Raw genomic sequence first — 17,413 nt, 5'->3', positions numbered from 1 at the left:
AAACAGGCTAGACCCAAAGAAACTCATCCCAAGACATCGTTAACTGCTGAAAACGTAAGATGAATTCGAGGCAAAACAGACACTTTCTGACGAAGACTGAAAACATTGAATTAACAGACCACAAAGGGGAAAAAAAGAGATGAGTTTAGGAGGGAGGGGAGAGCTTCAAGAAGGAAAGGTGAGCAAAGGAATTTGTGAACAAGAGAGTACATCTAAGTACTGACTGTATACAACAGTAACAGTGATGGTGAGGGTGCTGAGGATGACATAAAGACGAAACTTGGGGGTTTTAAAGGAATGTGGAACTGAAATACTGGACAATATTAATAGATAAAATGGGAGGGTGTGATCAGAGTTAAAGCGTTCTACAGTCCTTATACTGTTTGGATGGAAGGTAAAGATATTACCTGTAGGTGTTCTTAAGCATACATGGTGACGTTTTAAAGTAACAGAAAAATAGATGAACCAGACAATGACCCTGTCATTGTGGGGTGTCCAAGCTGGAAGGGGAGTAAGACTGATACAAAAATATCTCAAATCCAAGGTGCACGAACTCAGAAGTTAGAGGCACCAGACCAGGAGTACTGTAAGCATGCGGCTCTGACGTCAGGTCCACTCAGCCCTCAAGCTCTATGATCCGTAAGGAGGGTGAGACGTGGAGCGGGTTGGTATTGGTCTGGGAAGCTCTGATTTGTGAGCCTTTGGGTTCTTGAGACGAGGCTCCTGGCATTCTGGGGTCCCTGTGTTGCCTGAGAGAGGGCAGGGCCATGCTCCTCCCCCCACACATCACCCCATGGCGGGGTCTGCTGGAGAAGATGCTTGGGGTTGGAACCCATTTTGTGTCAGTGTGTCACTTTTTTTCCTTCCTGGTGACAGAGCAGTGCTACCCCTGGACGAGCATGTGCTACAACTGTGTGTAAGGGGAGTGTGTCTGGGACAACCCCCTTCCTCAGCCCGGGGGCTCCAGCCCTCTCCCACGGCCCCCGGCACACGCGGGCTCATTCCCAGCCCCAGCCCACTCGGCTCCCGTCCCATCCGGGACTCAGGCCCGTACATCGTTGATGAGTGGGCGCAGGTGTTTGGAGATGCTGCAGAAGACCACCTTAGTGTCCTCTGCCTGCCCGTGGCAGATGATGTTTCGCAGGCTCTTCACTGCCTGCACCGTCACGCGCACCTCGTTCTTCAGCAGGTCTCTCAAGGATGGAACCAGGCTCTTCAGAGATGCCGACTGTTGGGAGAAGGCAGAGGTCACTCACCACCTGGGGGGTGAGGCAACACTCTGGGGACAGGGTTCTGAGAAAACAGAGGATGCCCAAGACACTGGACAGACGTGGGGAGCCTGGGGGCCGGAGGTGCCAAGGAAGCGGACGGCTGGTGCCCAGGGTGCGGGGCCCGATGGCCAGTCTATGTGAGTCTACAGTCAGGATGCTGTGTGGCCCGAGGATGTGGGGTTGGGAGATAGACCAAGCCCTGGGTCATCAAAGACCCAAGGGAGGGAGACGAAACGCTCCCGGGACCGACGCCAGTCCCCGTCCGGCCCCCGCTCTCACCTGTCCTGGATGCAGTGCCAGGTTACCGATGCCCCGGAGCCCAACTTCCTTCATAACAAGGTCAGGCTCCTTGATCCACTTGACAAGGTTGCTCAGGAAGTCGTGCCCCAGAGTCTGAGCCACTGACCGGTGCCAGAGGAGCTGTGGGTGCAAGGAGACCACAGCCAGGGATGGAGAAGAGGTCACAGGGACCCAGTGCACCCTTCAGCACCCCCTGGCTGTGGCCAGGTCAGGACTGCGTCCAGTTGAGGAAAGTGGCAGATCTGGACACGTGGAGTGGACACTGCAGTAAGGAGTGGGAGGGTACGCTGATAAGGTTTGAGTTTTGAGCCGGGTGCTGGGGTCCACACATCATTCTGGGGGGACCAGAGCTGCTGGCCCCGCCCCCGGCTTCTCCTGCCTCCTCTAACCAGGCTCCTACTCTGTCCGCTCTCCACGGCCCGCTAGCTAACATCTCTGTGAGTGACCAAATGAAGGGCTAGGGCCGTGGGCCGCTCCCCTAGCCCTCACCTGCGCGTACAAGGCCCTGGCCAGGGTCTTCCAACGGTGATCTAAGCTGTAGAGGAAGTTCCTGACGAGGCTGAGGAGCTGGTGCAGGACGGCCGGCTCACAGTTCTTCACCATGGCACTGGGTGGGACACAGGAAGCCAGGAGTTGCTGGGGGGACATGTCAAGGGACCAGTGTGCACGGAACAGGGGAGGCGTGAGGGCTGAGGAATCAGGAGACCAGAGGGCTGGGAGATGGGGAACGAGGGGTGCTGAAGGCTGGGCCCTTGGAAACTGGGGTCAGGGGGTTAGAGTGGTGCTAGGAGGTGATGGAGCAATGGTCCCACCTGGTCAGGTCCATGATCCCCATATAGTAAAATTTGGGGCAGGACAGGAGGTCCCAGCTGCGATGCTGATTTCCATAGAACACCACGCCCTCATACGCGGCTGCCAACAGCACCAACTTCACCACCTCCAGGGCACAACTGAAGGCCACGCCATGAGGTTTGTGAAAAGGAAGAGACAGAAGGATGGGTGAAGCATTACTCCCTGGTTTGTATCCCACCGCCAGCAAGCCGGGAGACAGTCCCCTGCCTCGGTAGCTGGGTTCTGCTTTCCCGCTGACAGCTGACAAAAGTCCACGGCTCTGTGAAAACCATTTCCACTCACCCCTCCCACCCTGGAGCTCACGCAGCCATGGAGGCCGAGTAAAGAGCCTAGAAAGACACTCTAGGGCCGTGGCTGCTCTCCAGGGCGTGGAGGGCAGGCGAGGGTGTCTCTTCACTCCACGCCCAGCTCGTCCGAAAGTCTGTGCTCACTGGTCTCGCTTGTTCTCATTTTCATGTAAGACGTCATTTGAACAAAATGCCCTGAGGACACTTATCTAGGAGTCCGACGGGCAAACATCTGAATCCTAGTAGTGACTTGTGCAGGACGGCACCGCTAGTGACAGGCAAGCCAGAGGCCAACCAGGTTCAAAGGACCACAGCCGCACAGGGATGGTGACACAGACGTGGTCTCGCCCGGCCAGTTACCATCCAACCGAGCGTCCCTGCGTGCAGAGCCAGGGCCACGCACACCGACCGGCAGTGCGCCCACCGAAGGGTTAGTGAGAAAGGTGGAGACACGTGAGACCACCCCCACACCCTCTGCTGTCTCCTCGCTTCTGCCGCTGTCCTGCAGGGCTCTCAGGAATGGACTGGTCTCATTCCTCCGTCACTTGGGGGGCTGGCTTACCTAGTGGGATCGAAGGGCTTGCTCTTGCTGCCCAGGCCCCCCTCCTTGGTGTAGACCACCATCTTCTGGGGGGGCTTCTGCTCAATCACCCAGCAGAGATGATGCAGCACAGCCAGCAGCAGCCGCGGGTAGAGTTCCTTCACGGCCTCCTGGCACAGGGATCCCGACAGCATCTCGCACAACGCACAGGCCACCTGGGGGAGGAGACAGTGGAGGTGGGGACCAGATCTGACCGGACCTGAGCATCAAACAGACCCACGATCCCGCACACCGTGTCCCGCCCTGCCCTCCCCGTCACTGCCCCAAGGTGAGTCACAGCTCACTCTGACTCAGGCTCGCAAGAAGCACCCCAACACTGAAAGGCCAGTGCTCATCCCCGGGGAAATGAGGGGGCCACACAGGTGCACTCTGCTTTCTCTTCACTCCTCTGACTTTAAAAATCAAAAGGAAACCAACTCCAAAGTTTCAGCAGAAGATGCTTCAGGGCATGTCAACTCCAATTCCGGGCCACCAAACATCCTCCTCCCCCAGCCTCTCAGGCCCCCCCAGAATGGGTGCCAGCCCCACAATCAGGAGCTAGAGAAAGCTGCTTAGCTCGGAACGTTTCCCTGTCCATAAAACGGACCACCCCTGCCCTTTCCATTGCCGCATCATTCAGTTCTTAGGTGTACAGTGCAAACAGAGATCACCACGCTAGCCGCGAGGGCAGTGCTAGTGATTCCAGTGACAGCCTCTCCTCTTTGCTCCTCCCCGACATCTGCTCCTGCCCCACAGGCCCCTCTGACCCGGAGTCTGGGGCCCCTCCCTCCCTGTGCTGACCGCCACAGGCTGGAAGGGCATCTCCCCGGTCTCGTCCCTGGAGTCGAGCTTTTCCAGGACGCCTATGAGCACCTGCAGGACACCGATTGTGGTCTCTCGTTGGGTGCCAAACACCTTCCACAGCGACAGGCTGGTTCTGCAGGACCCAGAGACAGCTGTGTCACGCACCCTGCTGACCATGCTTCTAGGGCTAGTCTGGCCTCGCTTGGGCCTGGAGCAGCCAGGTCTCACGGTCTGGAGGGAGTGGGACCAAAGAGGACTTCGCCAGCAAACACCGATGAAGTTTGATCGGCATCTAAGAGAGTGCTTCCTTGTGCACTGACTTCGCGCGGGGCGGGGCGGGGCAGGGCACGTTTCCCGGCAGGAGGGTGCCCCGTAGGGAGGTACCTGTTCCAGGGCAGGGGCTTGTTGAGCAGCAGGGGCACCACAATGTGGGCGTTGTTGCCCGCCAGCAGGCACATGGCCCGCAGGGTCTCCTCCTTCGTACTGGGCTCCAGCTGCAAACTGAGCCATTCCAGGATGCCCTCCACAACTTCCTCAATCTACAGGGCAGAGCCAGAAGGGTCTCCATAAATCCTTCCATGCTTCCTTCCCCCAATCCCTCTCTACCAACTCTCCAACCCATCTCTGGTACCTGGGCTACGTAGGTAACATAAAGGAGTGGAGGCCATGGTATCCAGGATCAGAGAGAAGAGGGTCTGGAGAGCCCATGCCATATATAAAAGGGACAGTGTCCACTCAGAGAGCTGTCCTATGTGACCTCATTTTAAAGTTGTTTTCAGTGAAGTGGGAAATGTGGATTTTTATGCAAAATATAACTGTTTTACACATAAGTCTAAAAGAAAATGTATTCAAATGTCCGAGTCCTTCCATGAGCTTGCTGGTTGGCAGTTGGCAGCCTTACCCTTCAGAGGTTCTAAGCCCCCATCGCACCCCAGGGAACCGGGGTGAGTACCCCCAGCAGTGCTTCCTTGCGCTCTGACCATTAGCCATCCAGCTGCCCACAGCCCTGAGCATGGTCGTCATGAGCCAAGGAAACGGCCCCCACATGGAAGGAACTGCAGTTCCGAGCTCAGGACTCCAAATGCCGGGGCTCAGCGGAACCACGGAGGAAGTCTAGTCCCAGCCTCCAACTTAGAGGTGAGTGAACTGAGGGCCGCAGAGGAGAGGGACCTGCCCCAGGCCCTCTGGCCGGTCAGTGAGAGAGGCAGGAGAGGCCGCGCTCCGGGCTTGCTGGGCACAGCTGGCACCACGGCGCCACCCTACCTTCATCATATCTCTGCCCCGCTCCTTCAGGACACCACTCATCAGCTGGGCTGCGGCCAGAGACTCCTTGGCCTTGCTGTTGGTCAGGCCCTCCATGGCCGTCAGCACCAGGTTGGTGACCTGCATCTGGGTGAAGTACTCTGCGAACGCCTGCAACACGGTGCGGTCAGGCTGGACGCGGCAGGCCCCCAGCGGGAGACAGCCTGAGCCGCCCTCCCGGTCAGGGCCGGGGGAGGGAGAGTACCTCTGCGGAGCATGGTGTGCTTTTGTCCTAGGCATGAGCTGTCTGCCAGCTCCTGGAAGACCCTTTCACTGGGGACAGAGTCTTTGGGGACCGGAGGGAGGTGCAGCGTGGGGCTCAGAGGGCAGAAGTGGCTTGGGCAGCGTGCGGAGCCGGGCGGGGGCTGGGACCCTTGGTGACCGCTCTCTGAGGCATGGGCTGGGTGCCCACAGAGCATTACTAGCATGGAGCAGGTGCTTCTCAGGGGGACGGATAAGAAAGGATAAGGACCCATGATGCTTGCAAGGGTGAGCATGTGGCAGGAAAGGCTCCCCAAAGGCAAAGCTCGCATCCAGTAATGGGAAGGGAAGGAGATGGGGCATAAGGGTCCCAGCCCAGGAGTCTGTAAACGGGAGGCCCAGGCTCTCCCCACTGGCCTCTGGCACACCCCTCACCTCGGCAATCTCAAAAGTGCTGTTGTAGAACACGCTGGCACTGTACACTTCGCTCCTGCCCTCTTCCTCCCACAAGCCCTGTTTTTTCCTTGCCGTCTCTGAAACAGACGCCCAGCCCAGCGCTTAGACACTCAGAAGGAGCCTTAGGCCCCCACTTCCCCAGCTGCCCAGCCCGAGACACCTACTGAGCCGAGGCGGCTGGGGCGAGGAGTAACGTGTGGGGCTGGGGGTACAGGGAGGACACGAAGCCAGGGGATGTGAGGGCCGATGTCGAAGGAACCCCCCGACCCCGGTGCCTGCCTCAGAGCAGGAGCAGAACTGAGTAAGGGGCTCAGCCAGATGGGGAGAAAATGATGCAGAAGAACTGTTTTGGAGTGGGCATATTTTTGTCCCAAGAAGGTATCTATAGATGTTTGTGGGCAGGTTCCTCAGTGGAAAGGATGTGCTCAGTAACTCCTGGGCTCCCGCCCTCCCGGGACAGAGCGTGTGGGGACAGCCAGGCCTGGCGGGGGCCCCAGGGGGAGGAGAAGACTCTCTGTACTCTTTTGCTGCAGGAGGATGCAGTAGAGGCTGTAGACGGCCTGGGCAGACAGAAAGCAGATATTGTCCACGGGGTCCTGGCAGCGTACGGCCAGCAGCCTCACCAAGCGCCCCAGCCGGGTGAACTCGATTTCTGTCTGGAGAGGAGAGATGGAAGCCACAAGTCATCCCAGCCAATCCCTCAGGCTGAGTCGTCACAGGAAAAGAACTAGGAGGAGGAGCTGCCTGGACCAGAGAGGTTCGAGGTGGGATGAGGTGAGTTTATCGGGGATGGAACTGGACAGGTGAGTTGTGGCTGGGAAGGACATATGGGATCACAGTGTTGGAAGGACCTTACACTGTCCCCCTTCTTCACCTCTTGACACACATCTCCCATTCTTCAAGTCTAGCTCAGATGCCTCCTCCTCCATGAAGCCTTCCGGATCCTTTCTCTTGCAGTCATTTGTGTTTTGATCTTTTCTTCCCACTACATTTGGTTTGTACCTTTGTTATCACCTTCTATTATAGTTTGTTCTATGCCTGCCTCTCTCCCCAGCGGTCTGTGAGATCCATGAAGACAGACAACTGTGTTGGTCCTCTGTGTATCCACTGTGACACCTAGCACAGTGCCTGGCACAAGATGAGTATTCAGTAGCTGCTTGTTCAGATGAATGGAATCAAACCAAACCAGGTGGGATGGAAGTGAATTGATGGATGGAAGGAAAGGCCAAGAAGAAGATGTCAGAAGGGAGAAAGGAGAGAAAAGGTGAGGTTCACAGGAGAGAACAGAGGGTGGGGCCAGGAAGATGGAGGGTGAGCATCAGTGGCTGAGGCCCGGTACTTTATGAGATGAAATTTGGGATGAAGGCGGCAATGAGAGTGACTGGAGGGGACACCAGGGCTCAGTCTCCAGGAAAGGCTCCCACTCACTTCAAAGTTGTTCATTTTTGCAGTGAAGCCAAGAATACAGGCTGTGCACCACATGGCCCGTTCCCGCTCACTGTCCTTCTGGGAGTTCAGCCACACGTCCAGGAACTGGAGAGAGAAGAGAAGGAAAGGAGAGGCCTGTTCCGCCCAGTGGGTGGAAAGGTGACCTTGAACCCGGCTTCTGCAAAGTGCGCCTGCAGGCAGGTTACACGTGGGTCAGGCACCAGGAGCCCTCATTCCTCCGACCCCCGATTTTGCTAGGAATCTCTTCCATTATTACCTCTTTCTTCAGGCTAAAGCAGTGGCTTGCAGATTGTATTGATTTTCAGTCACTTCAGTGGGTTGTTCTACCTAAGTGTCCCCCTACCCACCTCCTCCCACTCTTAAGTAGAAAGAGGAGATGGTGATAACAAAGAAGAATCATTGTATTTGCTGATTCCAGAGTGAACTGGGCATAAATATGCTTGAGAAATACAATTATGGATGATTCCTCTCTGAAACACAATGCACAAGTGGTCTCACAGTTGGTAAATCATGGGCTCAAAACACCACTGATCCAGAAGCTTCGCTGCACATCAAGCTACAGCCATCAATCTGACAATGCTGCAGCTAAGCAGACAGCAACCCACAACTGAAGAAAAGCTGACCCCAGGACTGAGACAGGATATGCACAAGACATTGTACTGGAGAGCAAGGGAGCTACTGAAGACACTGCAGTCGTGTTCAAGGGACTCAGGAGTCAACTTGAAGAGGCTCCTGTTGACCAAATATGGGACAGTTTAAGCATCGATAAGACTAATAGTTGTGATTAATACACACAAAGCATTTTAAAATTCATTTTCAATTCAAATGATGCTAGAGAAATAACCTTCACTGGTCACCTTCTGAGAATATTAAGAAATAATTTACTACTTTGAAAACTAATGAAGGGAAAGGATCCAGCACTTGTTTTTCCTCTGTGAGCTATGCCTCAAAGCAACCAGTCAATAGAGGTGACTTCTCCTTAGAGAAGAATTCCAGACAAAAATGAATAAGGAATGGTAGAACTACAATGTTATCATTTTGCAAAAACAGATAAACAGACATATATATGAATATATATTTTTTCATTCAATGGAATACTACATAGCAATAAAAAAGAATGATCTAGTGCCACATGTAAGAACACAGATGAACCTCACAGTCATAATGGTGACGTGAAATAGTACAGACACAAAGTACATCCTGTGCCCCAGTGCTCACAGCAGCACTGTTTACAACAGCCAACACATGGGGACAACCTAAGTGTCCATCGACAGGTGACTGGATAAAGAAGCTGTGGTATATTTATACAATGGAATACTACTCAGCCATACAAAATAATAAAATAATGCCATTTGCAGCAACATGAATGGACCTGCAGATCATCATTCTAAGTGAAGTAAGCCAGAAAGGAAAAGAAAAATACCATACGGTATCACTTATATGTGGAATCTATAAAAAAAAAAAAAAGAAAGAAAGAAAAAAGAGGACACTAATGAACTCATCTACAAAAGAAACAGACTCACAGACATAGTAAACAATCTTATGTTTACTGGGGAAGAGAGGGTGGGAAGGGATAAATTTAGGAGATTGAGATTTGCAAATGTTAACCACTATGTGTAAAAATAGACAAAAAACAAATTTCTTCTGTATAGCACAGGGAACTATATGCAATATCTTGTAATAATCTTTAATGAAAAAGAAAATGAAAATGAATACATGTGTGTGTATGTACAACTGGGGCATTATGCTTATACCGGAAACTGACACATTGTAACTAACTATTACATCAATAAAAAAAAGCAAATAGGCCATATCTTGCTTCATAAAATAAAGTAACAAATTTTAAAGAATTGAAATCATAAAAAGTCTGTTCTCTGACCATATGAAATTACACTAGAAATCAATAACTGAAAGATAACAGAAAGGTTCCAAACATTTGGAAATTAAACAACACACTTCTACATAATCGATTGGCCAAAGAGAAGTCTCAAGAGAAATTATAAAATATTTTGAATTGAATGACAATGAAAATATAACATATGAAAATGCATGGGATGTAGCAAAAATAGTGCTTGGAGGAAAATTTATAGCACTAAGTGTTTATATTAGGAAAAGAGAAATATCTCAAATCAATCATCAAAGTTCCCACTTAAATAAAAAAAAACTAGAAAAAGCAAAATAAATCCAAAGCAAGCAGAGGGAAGAAAATGCTACAGATAATAGTAAACAAGCAACTGAATGGGGAAAGTAATAAAACAAAAAAATTGGTTCTTTGAAAGATCAACCAAATTGATGTTTCTAGCAAGATTAACAAAGAAACAAAGAGAGAAGATAAATGAAAAAGTTTATGCAAACATTAAAAGCACAAGTGAATACTACAAACAACTCTAATTTACATAAATTCAACAATTTAGGTGAAGAGGAAATGGACCAATTTCTTAAAAACCAAAACTCACTGAGGACGAAGCAAATAGTCTGAATAGTTCTATAGCTATTTTTGAAATTGAATGTATAGTTTAAAATCCTTTCAAAAAAAAAAAAAGAAATATGTAGGTCACAATGTTTTCAAGGGTGACTTCTATCAAACACTTAAAGAAGAAACAACATCGATTTTACTCAGTCTCTTCCACAAGGTAGAAGAGGCAGCACTTACCAGCTCATTTTAAGAGGCCAATATTAACCTGATACTAAAATCAGACGAAGACAACAAAGAAGAAAACTATAAGGCAGTATCCCTTATGAATATGGACATAAAAATTCCCAACAAAATATCAGCAAATTAAATCCAGCAATATATAAAAAGAATAATACACCAAAATCAAGTGGAGTTCACTCTCGGAATACAAGGCTGCTTCAATACCTGAAAATCAATCAGTATGATCTGCCATATTAATAGTCTAAAGAAGAAAATCAACATGATCATATCAGTTGATCCCCCCCCCCAGAATTTTACATAATTCAACATCGATTAATGTTAAAAATTCTCAGTGAACTAGGAATAAAAGAAAACCTCCAAACCTGGTAGGTGGCACCTACCAAAAGTCTAACTACCATCATACTTAGTGGTGTAGGACTCAGTGCCTTCCTCTTAAGACTGGGAGCAAAGCAAGGATGTCTACTGCCCCCACTCTACCCAGCATCATCCTGGAAGTCCTAGCCAGTGCAGTAAGGTGGGGAAGTGAAATAAACAGGTATAAGAACTAAAACTGTCCCCATTTGCAAGTAAGATGATTTTTACATAGAAAATTCCAAGGAGTCCATATACCCACCAAAAAAGTCTTAGAAGTAATATAAGGTCAATGTGCAGAACTCAATTGAATGTCTATATGCTAGCAATGAATACTTGGAACCCCAAAATGTTTTAATAATTGCATTTACAGTATCTCCAAAAAATGAAATACTTAGATATACACAGGATCTATATGCTGAAAACTACAAAACGCTGATGAACAAAATCAAAGATCTAAAAAACAGACATAACATGTTCATGGATTAGAGGACTCAGCATTATAAGGATTTTGGTTCTTCCCAAATGAATCTATAGATTTAATGCAACTCCATAAAAATTCCAGCAGGATTTTTTGTAGATACAGATAAGCTGATTCTAAATTTATATGCAAAGGTAAACAGAAGAAAGTTAGAGGAATCCTGCTACACAATTTTAAGACTTACACTAAAACTAGAATAATCAAGAAAGTGTGGTATTTGGTGAAAAGACAGACACAGAGACCAATGGAGCAGAATACAGAGCTCAGAAATAGTTCTACAGAAACTCCTGTGAAGGGCTGAGCGGGGATGAGAGAGAGAGGACTGCAGCAATGCGCGGAGGGGAAGAAAGAAGAAGGGAAATTTCTCCTCCAGGGGAGGACCAGGGTTATCTGGATCCCGCCCTGGTCGTCCTTCCCCTAAGGCTCTGCCCCCAGCCTCTATCCTCAGTTCTACCTCTTATTTTTCCCACCCCTCGCCTGTTCTCCTGCTCTGTTCCCAGCTGTCCCAGGTGGACTGTGTGCTCCCCAAATTCATGTCTGCCCAGAACCTCAGAATGTGACCTTGTTTGGAAATGGGGTCTCTGCAGATCAATTCAAGTTAAGGTGAGTTCATACTGGGTTCAGGTGGGCCCTAATCCAGTGACTTCTGTCCTTCTTAAGAAAACACACACAGAGAGAGACCACAGGGGAAGGATGCCCTGTGAGGATGGAGGCAGACTTGGAGTGACATGTCTATAAGCCAAGGGACACCACGGGCTGCCAGGAGACACTTGGCGCCTCCAGTAGGAACCAGGCCTGCTGATACTCTGGTTGGGACTTCTAGGTTGTACACCTGAGACGGAACATATTTCTGCCAGTGGAAGCCACTCCGTTGTGGCGCTTGGTTACGCAGCCCAAGGAAAGGGGGCTCCCTCCTGCTGACCTCCAAGCAGTGCTGGATCCGAGTGGGCATCTCGACAATAAGTGTTTCCATTAGCTTTTGGAGGGACTGCAGGGTCTCCCTGAACAGATCCTGAGGGGAGAAGAGGGACTCAAACGATGGCCGGGCTCTCAGCCACCCCCATCCCTCCGTGCTCCGCTCTGCACCCTGGCTCTCCCAGGATGCCTTCCTTGAGAGATCCCGCCCCACAACTTTTCTCCTGCATCTTAAGGGCCACTTGTCTGCCATGAACGTGAAGGGATTCCCTCGTTTCCACCAGGACACAGACGTCCGCCTGATGTGTGCTGTCCCAGCGGGCTGGGAGCTCCCTGCCGTCCCAGCCACCCTGCCCCTGCCCCCTACTCCTGGGAGCTCAGCCTGGGACTCTGCCCCCCTGACTGCGGGGCAGCTTGGCTGGAGAGGCAGGGACCAGCCTGGCAGTCAGCAGGGAAACTGGTTCACAAAAGCTAGGACAGTAGATGTCTCTCTCCCGTCTTTCAGTGAATGAAGTGACCCTGCCCAAAACTTTTTTTTTCAAGTTTTTTTCTTTTTAGTTTTGTATTTTGGGGGTTGGCAGTAATTAGGCTTATTTATTTAATTATATTATTATAATATATATTTATATTATATAAATATAATATAAATCTCCTGGGACTGGAGATGGAACCCAGGACCTTGTGCATGCTAAGCACACGCTCTATCACGTGGGCTGTACCCTCCCTCCCCAAACCTTATAAACCTCATAAAGAAAGCAGGTGATCCACCTAGGAGAGCTCCGAAAAGCAGGGGTTGGCTGGCAGAACCAAGGCAACATTTGTGATCGTCCCAGAGCTGACAAGGAGGGGAAAGGAGCAGGAAGGCAGCTCTCCCTGAAATAAAGTCCGCGGAAGGAATCCACCTCCAGAGCCAAGCTCTTCCTACTGGAGCAGTAAGAGCCTGCCCCAGACACGGGAACCCTGTCAGACTGGCTCCCCACCCAAACCAGAGCCACCCTGAGGCAGGTCTAACGCGGACACAGGCAGAGGAAACACCTCAGCCCTCTCTGTGGGAACCTGTCCCTCCCTCATAACAAGACTAAATACGAACTGACAAAGAAGGATCACCAGACAGCGGATGGACAGAAGGCCCAGCGCAAACAAGCACACCGCTGGCCCTGAAGCAAACCAGACTAGCTCAATAGATAGCAGAACATGTAATCTGTTTACGTTTTTATTCGGGTCCTCAAAAAAGTTCAAGAGATGATGGCATCTCTAATAAACAAGAACAACCAGTCAAGGTAAAGGAGTAACCAGAGACCACGAAGGAGTCCCTGGAACCAAAGGCACAAGCGCACATCAGCAGCCTCTGCCCCCGGGGGCGCTCCGGTCTCCTGCTCCCGGGCCCCCTGGCTCTACTTAACCCCACAGGCCTTTAGTAAAGCCCCGTGCGAACGTCCCAGCCTGGTTTCAGTTGTACGACAGTTATGAAGTGAAGGACTGAGGGTCCGCCTCTGGGCCAGAAGATTAAGTGGCAGCAGGAGTCACCTGTAAGTGCCCCCAGGAAGGAGGCGTGTCTCCTGAGGGAGTTCAGACTGCATCACCTCCGACCCCTTCCTCATAGGAGGTCTTCCTTCCCATGATTTTGTCCTTATTAAATAAGGTGGATGAGCCTTCCATAAAACTGCCAGGCCTGTCCATCTCATCCTCTCCGAAATAAAATTAAAATGCAGAGACAAGCATCAAAGAGTGAATTACCACGTTGGCACTGGCCTCCTGGGGACTGGACGCCTCCTTTCGCAACACATCTGTGGGCGGCAGGCAGAACACACTCTTGTAGCACGCCCGGAGCAGCTCTGCTCTCTCCTTCACCTCTAAGAGGGGCCTGATCTGCCTGTGATCCAGGGAGGAGCAGAAATGTAACCAGACAGTGGTGGCCGGCAGCAACAGCTGAGGAAGGTGTGGAGAGAAGGGGGACATGGAGGGACAGTGGGGCAAGGAGGTGGAAGGTGCCAGGAGAGGTGATGAAACAATAAAGGGAGGAAACAGTAAGAAAAGAGGGAAAGAACCAGGAACACGGAAACAGAGGAACTCACAGAAGGAGAGGGGCACAGTGATCACAGGAAATGGCACTGACATTCTGGGGTGACATGTGACTTTCTGGTTCCCCAGATGTTTGGACGGGATGGGGGATCCGTGACGGGGCGGAGGTGTCTGGTCAGGGACAGCCCTGAAGGCAGAGGGCGGCCTGGGGCAGAAGCCACGGCAGGTGCCCGTGGACATGGTAGGGGTGGTCTTGGCCAGGGGCTCCGAAAATCCCACCTAAAGAATCTTGGCGCAAGGAAGCAGCAGGCGTTGCCTTGTGGGGGCTCACTCCTGCCTGGAGCCCTGAGGCCAGAAGCAGAAACTAAGAGGTGGGCACACACTGGGGAATGAAGAGCCGAGTGCAGGCAGAGCAAGGAAGACAGAGCAGCTGGTGTGCTCACCTGAAGTCAGTGACAATGCTCATCGCCTTCTGCCTGATGGGGCTGGAGATGGAGGTCAGCGGCTCCTCCTTGATGAGCTCCTGTGACACACACGCCCAGAGACCAAGAGGGTCTGGAACACCTCTCTCTTGCCTGCCTCCCCCTCCTCCCACCCCAGAAGGTAGAACCTGGAATCTCCAGGGACGTCCGTGCTCCCCACAGTGGCAGCCCCCATGCAGCACCCACCCTTGCCCTGACGATGGGAAGGGAAGGGAAGGAGCGGGAAGCGGGGCACGGGGAATCGGACTTCTCCCCTCCGGGCCCAGCCTGGGAGCACTGCCAGCGGTGTCTGGGGGGACCCGGCTGCCCTCCCCACGGCAGGGTCACTAACCACCATGAAGGCCACCATCTCCAGTTTGTGGGGGAACTCCAAGCGGAAGGCCGCGGGCTGGCTGCCCAGGACCCCGGTCAGCTTGGTCAGAGCGTCCAGGTAGTCCAGCTTCAGGTTCTTGTCCTGAACGAAGCGTTGTGCTCAGGCCCAGGTGGGGATGCTCTGGGGCGGGGCACCACTCACACGGGCTCTGGTCATGAGGAGCAAGGCCCTCCGTGGCCTTCCCCAGGCCGAGGCCCCGCAGCTCTCCGCCAAGGGCAGCTCGGGAAAGGGAAGCCTGTGGCGTCCACGCGGAGGAGAGGCCGCATCTCACCCCGGTGGCACTCTTAAATAAGGGTAAGTCTAGCTGCCTTGTCTCTCTCAAGGTACCGTCTTTCCACTGAAGAAGTTCTACCGAAGGATGTCCAGGTGGATGGTAGTGGGGCCGGGAGTGGGGAGGACTTCCTCCCCTACCCTGGGGACACATGCTCTGGACAAAGAGCGGAAGCAGGAAAATTAATTGGGGCTCCCTCTAATGCCCCCGAATGCATCTTCCAACAACTGTGTTAGGGAACTTAGGTTTTCCTCATTCCTTCGTCAGAGAGGGCAGCAAAGAGCCCAAAGGCAGACTGCGCAGCAGGCCAGCAGGGAAGGAAACACTTTCAACAGACCTCATACCCCTGCGGTCTCCTCCCCCGGCCAGTTAGCCAGTTAGCGTTTCAGAGCAGCAGGATTAAGGAGAAGGACTGAAATGTGGAAGAGGCAGTCACTGTCCCATCCCCACCACGGGGTCCCGTTCAGGGCCAGGCATCTCTTCCTTGCAGGGGAAGAGGGAGAAGGCAGGGATGGGCGCTGGAGACACCGAGCAAACAGGAGGTACCTTCTCCACGATGCAGTGGCGGTAGTGCTGCAGGACCAGGGCCAGGATGGCGTCCAAGTGCTCGACGGCGGCCGCCTTGCTCTCTGAGACAATCTTGCTGTAGCACAAGTAGATGGTGTGACAGACCATCCCCCACTCCCTGGGCTGATGCTCCTGCAGGGGAGGGGGAAACTCACCTTCCCGTCCGTGCGTCACCCTATCCTCCTTGCCTGATGGGGACGTGGCGGTTCAGAGAGAGGGCAAGGTTGGGTCCAAGGGCTCAGAAGGCCAGATGGGGCCGTGGAGTGGTGAACAGCTCGGGGGCTGCAGCTGGTGACACCCAGGCCTGAAGCATGGCCGTGAGGGAGGGGAGGCGGTGGGTGGAACCTCCCCGCAGTTGGTCAGAGGGAAACAAGAATTTACGGGGGAGTCACAGACATGGGGGGGCTGAGGCGGTGGGATGCCTTGGAAGGCTTTGAGGGGAGGCCAGCAGAGCCCCCAGGGGCATCATCACCTTCATCAGTCTGAGTATGAAGGATGAGGCCTTGTCGGTGAGGACAGCACCGTACGCCTGCAGGTGGTCCAGGGCTGTCTTCAGATGCTTCGTGGACACAATGCTGAGCACCACGGCGATGCCCTGGAACGGGGAGAGCCTCAGCACCACGCCACGGCTCAGGGTGAGCCCGCGCCAAATGTGCCCCCACGGAACCAGGGAGCCAGAGAGAGGAGGGAGACGAAAGGGAAAGAGAAAAAATGAAGGGAAGGGTGGTTCCTGCACCTGAACTGTTTAAAAATCCAGATGGAGAACCAAACATCCCTGCAAGAAGTAATTTAAGCAGTCAATTATCCCAGATTATGAAAAATTAGAGTATAGCTCTGTGGCAGAGCGTACGCTTAGCATGCACGAGGTCCTGGGTTCAATCCCCAGTGCCTCTAATAAATAGATAAATTAATAAATAAAATTTTAAAAAGAAAAATTAGAGTCACAGATCTGTAACATTCGGGGATTATCAAATTCGACGCTGAAAAATAGAGAATACTTCTGTGCGCTAGGAATTCAGAGAAGGGTTCTTCTGAGGAGGGAGTGGACGGGAGGAACAAATCAAGGCACGTTATGGACAAAGTTGGACGCTAACCAGAGAGAATCTGGTGGAGAAGGACGACTTACAGACACTGCTAGTGTTTCCAGTCCAGGAGAACAGGAAACAGTGGAAACTCTGACCAAAATGGGCAGGTGGAAAGGGGGGGCCGTCTACAGCTGGGGAGAGAGGGAGGAGTGAGTCCCTGGAAGTGCTGTGTAGGACGCAGTGGCTGGACAGCTAAGTGGAAGTGTTGACTGTGGCCGGTGGGTCTAAAAGTTGGGCTGCCAGCTGTTTGCCAGCCATGCCATTTGTGCCGAAGGGGCTGCCGCTAAGACTTTGCAGAATGGAAGGGACCTGTGGACAGTGACAGGTGCTCCAGGACACAGATCTTCAGGATGGGGTGAAGTATCAGTGGGACCTGTTCTGGCCTCCAAGGAGGTGAAGGGGAAACTCTGCCTAGTTAGGAAGCAGGGATTCGGGGGCATCCAAAGGGGGTCCTTCTCTGTCCCTCTTCTCATGCCCTCCCTTAGCCCCTAGTGGGTGGTCTGGCTTGCGAGGTTTGAGCTTCCAGCCACCCTGCCGTCCTGCCTCTTAAACTGTGTCCCCCTTTGCCAGTGGCCCCACTCACCTCCCTCTCCTGCAGTTCCTCGTGGGCAGTCTGCAGGAGGGAGGAAAGCATGCTCTTCAACAGTTCCGTGTTCCGTGCGGTCCGTAGGCAGAAGCCGAATAACTTATACAGGAAAGCCTGCGGAG

The 17,413-nt window shown here is 52.3% G+C and overlaps 1 protein-coding gene across 5 annotated transcripts in view; it reads right to left on the bottom strand.

Annotated features, from left to right (window-relative positions):
* Nucleotides 1-17,413, bottom strand: part of LOC106728924 (maestro heat-like repeat-containing protein family member 1) — a 63,729-nt gene that overhangs the window by 8,777 nt on the left and 37,539 nt on the right. For all 5 annotated transcript variants that reach the window (XM_014554389.2, XM_032473135.1, XM_032473136.1 and 2 more), the window contains 18 exons: nucleotides 17,289-17,405; nucleotides 16,093-16,215; nucleotides 15,600-15,752; nucleotides 14,741-14,863; nucleotides 14,371-14,450; nucleotides 13,643-13,778; nucleotides 11,913-12,002; nucleotides 7,482-7,586; nucleotides 6,574-6,709; nucleotides 6,033-6,130; nucleotides 5,358-5,507; nucleotides 4,479-4,633; nucleotides 4,092-4,227; nucleotides 3,273-3,466; nucleotides 2,384-2,521; nucleotides 2,061-2,178; nucleotides 1,551-1,691; nucleotides 1,055-1,228 (listed from right to left, as the gene is read on the bottom strand). In XM_014554389.2, coding sequence (XP_014409875.2) covers nucleotides 1,055-1,228; nucleotides 1,551-1,691; nucleotides 2,061-2,178; nucleotides 2,384-2,521; nucleotides 3,273-3,466; nucleotides 4,092-4,227; nucleotides 4,479-4,633; nucleotides 5,358-5,507; nucleotides 6,033-6,130; nucleotides 6,574-6,709; nucleotides 7,482-7,586; nucleotides 11,913-12,002; nucleotides 13,643-13,778; nucleotides 14,371-14,450; nucleotides 14,741-14,863; nucleotides 15,600-15,752; nucleotides 16,093-16,215; nucleotides 17,289-17,405 — 2,367 coding nt within the window. The remainder of the gene's footprint in view (nucleotides 1-1,054; nucleotides 1,229-1,550; nucleotides 1,692-2,060; nucleotides 2,179-2,383; nucleotides 2,522-3,272; nucleotides 3,467-4,091; nucleotides 4,228-4,478; nucleotides 4,634-5,357; nucleotides 5,508-6,032; nucleotides 6,131-6,573; nucleotides 6,710-7,481; nucleotides 7,587-11,912; nucleotides 12,003-13,642; nucleotides 13,779-14,370; nucleotides 14,451-14,740; nucleotides 14,864-15,599; nucleotides 15,753-16,092; nucleotides 16,216-17,288; nucleotides 17,406-17,413) is intronic.

Source organism: Camelus ferus, chromosome 34, assembly GCF_009834535.1.
Source record: "Camelus ferus isolate YT-003-E chromosome 34, BCGSAC_Cfer_1.0, whole genome shotgun sequence".
NCBI classification, from domain to species: domain Eukaryota; kingdom Metazoa; phylum Chordata; class Mammalia; order Artiodactyla; family Camelidae; genus Camelus; species Camelus ferus.
Note: the sequence above shows the minus strand (reverse complement) of the source record. Positions and strands in the feature narration are given on the sequence as shown.